Source organism: Falco biarmicus, chromosome 1 (genome assembly GCF_023638135.1).
Source record: "Falco biarmicus isolate bFalBia1 chromosome 1, bFalBia1.pri, whole genome shotgun sequence".
In the NCBI taxonomy this organism is placed as follows: Eukaryota; Metazoa; Chordata; class Aves; order Falconiformes; family Falconidae; genus Falco; species Falco biarmicus.
In genome coordinates this window covers 103,571,737-103,581,614 of record NC_079288.1, presented here as the reverse complement: position 1 = coordinate 103,581,614, position 9,878 = coordinate 103,571,737, and the positions used below count along the sequence as shown (strand labels likewise).

Sequence of the window (9,878 nt, the reverse complement as noted above, 5' to 3'; positions counted from 1 at the left end):
TGCTGAGCTGCAAAGCCCTGACAGCCAGCCAGTATCACAAGAACCAGGCGTTCACCCATCAGTCCAGCCCCATGCAAGCAAAGAAATGGTTGTTGGCTTTTTCTGTGAGACCGTGCTGTCTTTTAGATCCACTGTTCACTGTATGGTTCAGTCTTTCACACTCCAGTTGAGCACAAGAGCCTGCTCTAAAGCATTAGCTGACAAATATATTACTTATTCCACCAGAAAAAAATGGGGAGCTGTTAAGGATCAGGGTCTGAACACATCAACTGACTTACGCTGAAAGATTTTACTGCTTCATGTCACTTGTCATGTAATCAAGTGGTGGAGAAATCAAGTTTCCCGTTTAAAAGGCTGTTATTATTTAATTATGGAATGACAATTCACCAGGAACAGGAGCGGTTCCACTGCCGACCCCCAGCAGCTCAACCACAGGAGAGCAGCATGATAACATCTCAAGACCCTCTCCGCAACCAGGGCTCGTCTACGCCGATGTGAACCTTCAGCTCTACACTTTACGTGGGTTGAGCAACACACTCCCTGTGCCTTGGTGAGGGGGCAACATCCCCAAGCTTGTACAGAACTGTACAGCTAGGAGCTGTTCTGGGGGACGACATCTCCACAGAAATATTCCCTTTCAGCCCCCACCCAAGCATCTTACTGACAAGGTAGTTATGAAAATGAGCACGTATTTAAACTCTCAAGACCGCAAGCATACAAAGCTTCACCTCATGGTAAAAGAAAGTCCAAAACAGCATTTAAAAACACCATGCACACCTCTGCTGTTAAAAACAAGCCAACCACCAAAAGCCCCGTTCTTTGAACAAAGCCAAGCAAGCCTCCTTTGAGGGATACGGAACTATCTGACCTGGCAAATATGAAAGTCAAGCTTAAATTATCAAACCACAGAAGTAAACCTGACAATGTTCTTGCAAGCAAATTTCTTTTCATGCTGGGACCAACTTGAAAGGGGCTGCATGGTACACCTCAAGCTTTATTACACAGACTAATCTCGCAAGCTGTTAGCAAACCCAGGGACATCGCCCATGGCATCCTACCTTTGTAGGAGCCCACCTACGCGGCACATGCACAATCCCTCAGCTCCCGAGCCAGGTGGTTGCTGCACTGAAGCGACCCAAGTGGGCACCTTTGAAGTAGAACCTGAACGCCTTTGCTGCGGTAGCTTTCATGTTCAAAGCTGTCGCCACAGACAGCGAGGAAGCCCATTGCTCTTAAAACACTGCAGTGCACATTTCAAAGATGAACAGTTCCACTATATAATCAGCTTATGGTCGTATGCACCAGTTATTAGACAGAAGGGAATTTTGTACAGAACTCTTTGGAAGATCAGCTGTCCATCCCTCATCTGTTGTATGCAATACGAGAAGCCTTGTAACCTGTTCCTGTTGTTTAAAAAAGTCACTAAAAAGGCCACCAAGGAAAAAATTATTACTACTACACTCAGAGGATTATTTTATCAGTAGCAGTGGCCCTATCCTTCCCACACGTGCTCCCTGCCAGTGAGTGACAGCACCCTATTCATTGCCAGCCCCAGCCCACACACACTGCCCCAACACTGGAACATCCAAGGGAGATTTTCCTTTTGCAGCAGCTGGAGCTGGGAGACAGGCTGGCCTGGCAGAGGCAGCACCTTTGCGCTTTCTCTCACTTTCATCTCTTGCACAAGGACAAAGACGCAAGATCTGTACCAAGCTACAAGGGTCTACCATGATGCTCACAGCCACCTCAGCAGGTAGCCGAGTGCAAGTCCTGGCTCCCTCTTCCAGTCTCTCTAGGGCTGGGAACATCTTTCCAGCAAGAACCATTTACAGCCCCTTATTCCTTAATTTTTGCATCAAAGGCACCATTTGGAAACACTCTGGCAAGATAGGCAGGATAAGACAAAAAGGAAATGAGCTCAAGTTTGCCTTTGATGAGCTATTGTAGGATTTCGGATTGCCAAGATACAGACACATCCTGAGACCAGGTTGCGCTCAGAAGACCAGCAACAGCAGCCACCACAAATCCAGCAAACCCCAGCGTGTTTGCCTGTAATAACTCCCAATTTAACCAGCAGCAGGAGCTCCCACTTGCCAGATGTGCACATACACCATTCGCAACACTCCTCCCAGCAGCACAGGGCACAGCTGCAGCTGGGTGGTAAAAGCAGGGGACACCCCACACCAGCTTCTACAACTGCCAGGAGCAAAGCTGAGAAGTGATGCACATCCACGAACAAACCATCCAGAAGTCTCTCCTTTTTCTTTGCAAACCACTTACCAGAACTTCTGGGAACCTGGAACACAGACCATAAAAGCAATACGGGGGGTGGGGGTGGGGGAAGCACCAGCCAAAAGCTTCAAGTGACCAACCGTAACTCACACCAGCAGTTAACAAATACAGCACTTGGTTTATTTTTGTTCTCAACTGAAACAAGACTCAGTAGGTTTGTTACCTGCAACCAAAGTACCCCATTTCAGAAGTCAGCTTCCAGGTGCAGAGACTTGCAGTAAGAACTCTTCAGATGTACAGTATATCTACAGAGTACACAATAAATTACTATCTACATGCAACATACCTACAAAAAGTTACATACAATGTAAAAAAATACAGTACTTTCTGCTCATTTTTTAAATTTTTTTCTGTACATTTTTTAATTTACATTTTTATATACATTTTTGTAAACTTTTTGTATTTTTATAAAACTGAAATCACACAACAGTCATGAGCTTATGGCACTGCTCTTACCACTCTAAAACAACGCTTGCACCTACAAAACACCTTTTAGCTTGTTTGCTCCTTCATTTCTACTTTGGCACCAACACACTTCAAAACCATTATTCTGAGCTAATTAGTCCACTTGCTACCTAGCCGTGTTCTCAATATGGAGAAACACAATCATACTTCAATTTGTGCTTCAATGAAAAAGTTCAGAAAAAACCATTACATTAACTACTTCATCACATTTACCTGATATTACTGCATAATATCAACTTTTCCTGCACTAACTGCTTTACATAAGCATGCAAACAAGTCTGATTATGACTCAATAACATGAATATACTGAAAAACAACTACAAGGATTAAATATTAAAAGGAATGTAGACTTATCAAGATTTACCATGTTAAGTCTAAGCTACTAGTATGGATTGGCAAGTTAACAGTTAAAATTTTAAAACACACTGAAGCATACAATGTGAACTTCAGTGTAAAAACCATCTGTATTAAAGAAAATAGAAAATTACTCCCAGCCACACACTTTACACTGTCCTTTAGTGAAAGCTAGTATTGACTAGAAACCTCCTTCTTGCCACACATAATCCTGTTGTGAAATAGGGATCCCTGAAGTTTATAAAAACCAAGCTTTTAAAAAAAAATATCTGCTTGGAGTACACAACTCAAGATCCTGCTGAAAAGGAGCACAGCATGTAAAGTGTTAAAGCAGTTTCAGTATTTGGCCCATATGACAGTAAATCGCTCCAGCCTAGTACTACGTACACTTATTATTCCACAGAACCTACTCGGCCAATTCGATCTAATCCCAAAATACGTGAGTAGAGGTGCCCTCAAGAGGACTCTAGTTCAACCTCCTGCTCAAAGCAGGATGAACACTGAAACAAAACCAAGCTTGGCATTTTGACATGTTGAATCCCAAGAACCTCCTTGGACAGAGACTGCACAGCCCCTCTCGGCCCACACCCGTGCTTGACTTTTCCCATGGAGTGAACTTACATCAACCGAGAACTTGGCATTCCTATTTAATTAAAGCCTCTCGCTTTTGCTCCATGCTTCTCAGCCAAGACCCCAAAATCTCCCCTCCCCAGCAACCCCCTTTGATACCAAAAGGCTGCTGTTCAATCCCATTTCTGGGCCCCACCCCCACCAAAAGACCATTTTGCCAGGCTGAGTGAACTCGTTTTGCTTCGTCCTGTGCCCCAAAGTGCTTTGCTACCTTGGCGGCTTCCTGCTGGACTCTAGTCCGTCAACATCCTGAGCCCAGAGCTGGACACCGTTCCAAATGAGCATGAATGCCAAGTAAAGGGAGGAAAAAACCCTTCTTGCCTCAATCCCTTGGCTATGCTCCCATTAACACAGCCCAGCACACTGTCAGCCTTCCCTGCTGCCAGGGCACACTGCTCAGGTGTTCAGCTGCTCGGCACTTTGGACCACCAGGTACAGGGCTACATTTATACTTGCTGACAACACAACTATGCACAAACTTTTTTTGCTAAACTAGGGACCTGAACAGGGTTTTTCCTTCTTCCTTAAATTTACAACAACAAAAAAAACCAAGGCAGGCATACAAAGCACTGATACACCACAGCAACTCTTGACTTAATACAGTTTACGGGTAACCATCTCATTTATTATTGCCAAAAGACTCTATGGTGCAATCAAATCTCATCCTCATACAATCAAGACTCAATGCTAAGAACGACAGCTAAGAGTTTGCCACTTTGTCTTAGGTTTGAGTTCAAAGAAGAAGGTGCCTTCCAGATCACTCGGAGGAGAACTGCTAAGGCTTTCTTCTCCGCTGCTCATATCTTCACAGGAGTCTTCACTAGAAAGAACAGCAGGAAAGGTAATTTACACAAAGCACAAGCCCTTGAAAGTGCCAAAGTACTCAATCCTGTGTTTTCTTGCACCCTTTTCTGTTCCTAGTATAACATCCCAGCTCTAAACCCTTCTCAACATTAAGGCTTAAATCCTAACAAGGTACAATTTCCTTTCTCCTAATTCCACAATTCTCTGACCAACCAAAAAGCCAGTGTTCCAAGACAGCAAATATAAATTACTTCAGAAAACTTAAAGGATTTGCAAGCCTCCCTGCCTTAAAAAAAAAAAAGAATGCCTCCTCCCCCACCCTGCAAAGCAATTTGAGCACAATGACAGTTACCAATTTTTTCCTTCTATTTAAGACTTAATTTAAGTCCATCAGTACTTTCAAATCTTGCATTTTTTTCCTCCAACTAGTAGTGAATAAGCCTAGTTATACAAAGTTGCTATTGACATATACAGAAAATGAGAACTCCCAACAAATTAACCACCTGTTCTAAGTTTTACCAACCTCTCACTTTCATTGAAGCATCCACACTCTGGTATCGTTGGCAACTCAGGAACACTGTAGTAACTGTTTTGGAGATTCTGGGCTGTACGTCTCGAAACAATCCAGACTAGCTTTTTATGATCAGGCTTGCAACATTCAGGAGAAGAATAATCTGCTAGGCATTTTGAGACCAGTTCCCTCCAGTAAAGTAAGTCACTATCACTTATCTGAAAAGCAAGAAATAACTTACTTAGTCTATGACAGACAGGCTCTGAAGATAACCCCTCCCTCCATTTTACCTTCTCAGAAAAGACTTAGGAGAAAGTGAATCATAACTGTGATCCCTTTATCAAAGTCAAGCTGTTTTTGAACCTGAACTCCTATACACCTCCTAGAAACGCCCACACTGAAGTCTGAATTGACAGTTTACCTGTTAGTTGCTGTTAACACTTTCATCATCACTTCCAAAGGAAAAATGAAACCAAGATTACTCCATTTTAAAATGGAGTTCTCATACCTTAAGGAACTACTTCCAGCCCTCAAGAAACTGGGTTAGTTCAGTTTGACTGGAAGAATGGAAAGCTTGTTCTAGACCATCAACTGATAGAGCATGCAGCTAGAAGCTGTAAATCCTGTATGCTAGTTATTCAGGCAAAAAGAATAACCAGCCCAGCAGTCAACTGCAGTCCTAGGGACCAATCGCAAGGTTCTCTAGAACATACAGCTAGAACTGTGCAAGTTAAATCAGCTGCTTGTTAAAGCATGTATTGTGCAGACATCAGGTCAGCATTTCTTCTGATTTTAAACATTTAAGCTGGTTTTTAAAGCCACAATCCTTTTGCTGCTTGCCAGGCAGCTGCCAAGATGTGCCAGTGCAAAATGACTACCTGAGATCATTCTCTAAGCAGCAGGGCTTTTTTTTTTGCTTGGCATTCTACCAATGACTGCATGTTAGTTACAAGAGTTGCAGACAGATGCTTCAAGACCCATTTCCTTGCTTATTTCAGCTGATGCCAAACAGTACTTTTAAAAATTGTACACTGACAGCAGGGGTCCCTGAAATGTTACACTGGACATCACCAACCCCACCAGTCCCAACAACTGCAAAAACAACCCACAGAAAACACTTACCTTAGAATGCTTTTGAACACGCAGAAGGATCTCCAACAGCTCAACAGATTTCAAAGTCTGAACCTCTAGAGTGAGAAGGCACAAGGCCAAGACAGATGGCTAAAAGGACAAAAAAACACTGCTCAACATAACACGAATCAAAACCTGCTCTGAAGTCAGAGGAAGCCACTTCTACTTACTTTTGCTTTAGAAAAAACTAGACGACAGTTGCAAGCTTTCAGTTGCGCTTCCAATTTGTCGAGATTCAAGACTTCTTTCCTGTAAGACACCCAAGAGAAGAAGCACATGCATCAACAAGCATTCACTTGTCAGGAAGGAAAAACTAAGGAGCTGCCTCCTCTACAGCCAATGCCATCACCATTTAAGAGGCAATTAAAGAGAAAAAGGGCTTTGAAAACATACAGATGACAACCAACATGCAACTCAACCCACCTTTCTGAGGTATGACAGAGTACAATAGTATGGTACAAGTGCAAGAAGGTTAAGGCAGTAGTAGCTTTAAATTCAAAGTGCAACTTTTCAGAAATTATCTTTTCCATCCGTTTCAGGTCGGACACAGTGCATTTACATTGGCTGATCCGGATGATCTCATGTGCAGATGGAATATTGCATTCTTCTTCCACTACTCGGGCAGCCAGTTGGAAACAACAAACTCCAATGCAAGATAAATGCTTCGGTTTCACCTAAAAATAAAGAAGAAACACAATGAATACTTTCCCCTGCCCTGTAACACCATGTTTATCAAACAGCAACATCAACAGCTCACACCCAGCCTAGGTGAGCCGTTTTGAATATTCACAGTTCAACAGAAAGGGATTTTCTCATCACAACTAGACCTGATGTCCGTCAACTCACACACGTCACCTAGTCTTAACTAGTTTCATCACTCAAGTTGCAGCAAAACACAGCTGGCAGAGCCAATAAAGCAGTATCAGCCATGGCTAAGTCAGAGGAAGTGAAGTTCAGCAGCTGAGCACCCTCTATTGAAACCGTTCCACATCACTACACTACAAGTAATTTGCAGTGAGAACTGTAATACCCTGCTTCTCCAAGCAGCAACGCTCGCTTACACTCATTTAAAGCCTACACAAATCCTGCCTGAGCCTGTTCTAGGCAGTCCTATCCCTCCACAACTTGTTCCTACCTCTGCTATTCTCTCCCATGTACCAGCGTAACATTTCCTGCAACCTCAAGAACGGTCAAACCAGAGAACTGATACAAATTCAGTTTTCCTGCCAACTTAATAATGGGGAACCAGTTTAGGTTCAATCCGTCTGCCATAAAGCAGCAGAAACATGGAAAGAAAAACAACCAGGAAATGACCATTTGGTATTAGTTCCAGTGCTAAGCTAAGCTTTAACACAGGACATACAAATAGTGTGTAACAAAACAAGTTGTTTTATTCCTTCATTCCTCCTTTCTTAATCTACATCTATCTGGTGAAGGCTACAGGCTTAGAGGAAACAAACGATGCTGCTACACCCCTTTAGAGGTAAAAAGAAATACTCAACTTCACGTTTACAAAGGAGCACTTCAGAAACATTGCTAGTGCAGAATGAGTGAACAGCCACCGTTACATCCCAGATCACAACCTTCCCTTATTTGTCAGGCAAGAGAGTTCACAGGAAGCTCATGTATTCCCAGCTGACACTACAGCAGGTTCTCTCCCCCCAAAATACCTTCATAAGAGCCAAGAATCTGTCCAGAATGTTAACAGCCAAAACAAACGTTTCAGTTGCAAAACCGAAAAAGTTGGTCAGACTCCACAGATCTTCCACCTTCGCATTCCTTTGTCTCGGAGATAGAGTATTTTCATTCTATGGCAAGAGAAGCAAAGTCAGAATTATTCTGTGGCAGCAGCAACGACTGTGCCCACTCCCTCCCTAAGTCATCTTTTACCTAGGTCACAGGGAAACAATTCCTTTTTTCCTTAAATACTTGGTTTCTCATAACTTCAAAATAATTTTAGGTACTCGAGACCCAAAGCACACCCCAGGCACACGGATTACAGCCAGGTCCTGGGCCTCACTGGTGCGATACCCAGCACAGCCACATTTGAGTCTGCACTTGTTATTTTAAGACAATAGTCACCAAGTACATCATACCCAGTGACTGGTGACCTTACGGAACAGAGATGGCCAGACTTGGCTTATTCTTCCCTTCGCCTGTACTTCAACGTTTAAGCGACAAAGTTCTGCTTTCAAAACAAGCAAGGAGCCCGATCCCAGGGACTTGTTTTGTTAAACATTAAGGCTCCCTCCAGAAAAGCTCACACCCATCCCAAGGAATATAAGCCCGTCATAAACTCTGCAAGGAACTCTGCTCCTCACCGTGGAAGTGTTTATGCTTCGGTCTATTTTTTGCTGTTAAGCACCGTGTTGCTGGTTTCATTTCCCTAGACCTTGCTAAAGAAAAGCCGGTCATTTCCCCGTTAATTGCCGGCTTGGCACCCCAGCTTTCCTGCAGCGGTTCAGAGCCCCCGAAATGAAAATAATACACCTCTCTCGGGTTTGTGTTCCCTCGAAGTTTAAGCAATCGATATTAAACACCCGGGTATTTTACTCGCCCTGTAGGTCGGAGTTCTTTGATCACGTAGTGCACGTTAATGAACACAGATTAAGACAAAACAAAAGGCAAGCGTCGTTTACAGAGCAAAGAATTACCCTTGTCAACTTCAGGCACGTCTCTCAGCTCGGAGTTACTTCACACAACTGACATCCCCTGCCCCGAGGAGGCTGCCCCCCCCTCAGCTCCCCCACCCGCCGGCCCAGCCCCCTCACCTCGGCGGCGGCCTCGATGAGGCTGAGCCCCTTCTCGCGGGGCTGGAACCGCCCCTCCTGCTCCAGGTGCACATTCAGCTGCTTGAAAAGCCACAGCACCTCGCTGCTCATCTTCTCCCCCCGCCTCCGGATCCCTTCCCTTTGCGGCAGAAAAACCCGGTCAGCAACTGGCACCCACCCCCCCCCCCGCCCCGCCTCCGCCCGCACCGGCCGGACAAAGGGAGCCTGGCCCCCCGGCCCCTCAGCCTCCCGCCCCCTCGGGGGAACCCCAAGGCTGTGGGGAGGCGAACAAAGGGGCCTGAGGGGCCGCCCCGGCCCTGCCAGCACACTCACCCGGGGCGGTGGTGAGGGGGCACCGGGCCCCCCCCGCGGCCCTCGCCGCTCGGCTCCCCCGCGGCGGGGAGGGGGAGGCGAGCCCGGCTCCCGTCACCGCACGGACGCGGGTCGGCTCCGCCGCTGGCTCCGCATCCAGGCAGGGCCGCCTGCGCCCCCGCCCGCGGCGGGCCCCGCTCGCCTCCCCCAGCGAGTCACGGCGCTGCCCGAGGCAGCGGCACCATCCCCAGCCGCGAGCCGCCGCCCCAGCCCCGCATCAAAATGGAGCCACCGCAGCCCCGCCCCCTTGTTTTTGTTCTGGCGGCCCGCAGATGGCCCCGCGCGGAGCGATCCCTCCTAGGTCCGGGCGGTGAGGCGGCGCGGGCAAGTCAAATAGTCCGCTTCCAGCCGTGCACCCTACGGGCGCCCCGGGAGGGCAGGACGGCCAGGACATGGCGCGGGCACCCGGCGGAACTCCCGCTCCGAGGGAAGCGGGGCGGAACCGCGCCACTCCGGAGGGAGGGCGCGGCGTCGGCGGAAGGAGACAGGGAATGGTCACATCACGCCTTTAAAGGGACCAGAGAGCAGAGTCTCTGTGGCGGTGGATT

General features: G+C 46.4%; 1 protein-coding gene across 1 annotated transcript; it reads right to left on the bottom strand.

Moving 5' to 3' along the window:
• Nucleotides 1-4,339: 4,339 nt before the first annotated feature.
• CCNG2 (cyclin G2) lies at nt 4,340-9,554 on the bottom strand. The gene is made up of 8 exons (XM_056355173.1): nt 9,292-9,554; nt 8,959-9,097; nt 7,858-7,995; nt 6,611-6,861; nt 6,358-6,436; nt 6,179-6,277; nt 5,069-5,274; nt 4,340-4,561 (listed from the first exon to the last, which is right to left on the bottom strand). Exons 2-8 carry the CDS (start codon nt 9,067-9,069, stop codon nt 4,429-4,431), a joined length of 1,017 nt encoding a protein of 338 aa, XP_056211148.1. The 5' UTR covers nt 9,070-9,097; nt 9,292-9,554; the 3' UTR covers nt 4,340-4,428.
• Nucleotides 9,555-9,878: the final 324 nt, after the last annotated feature.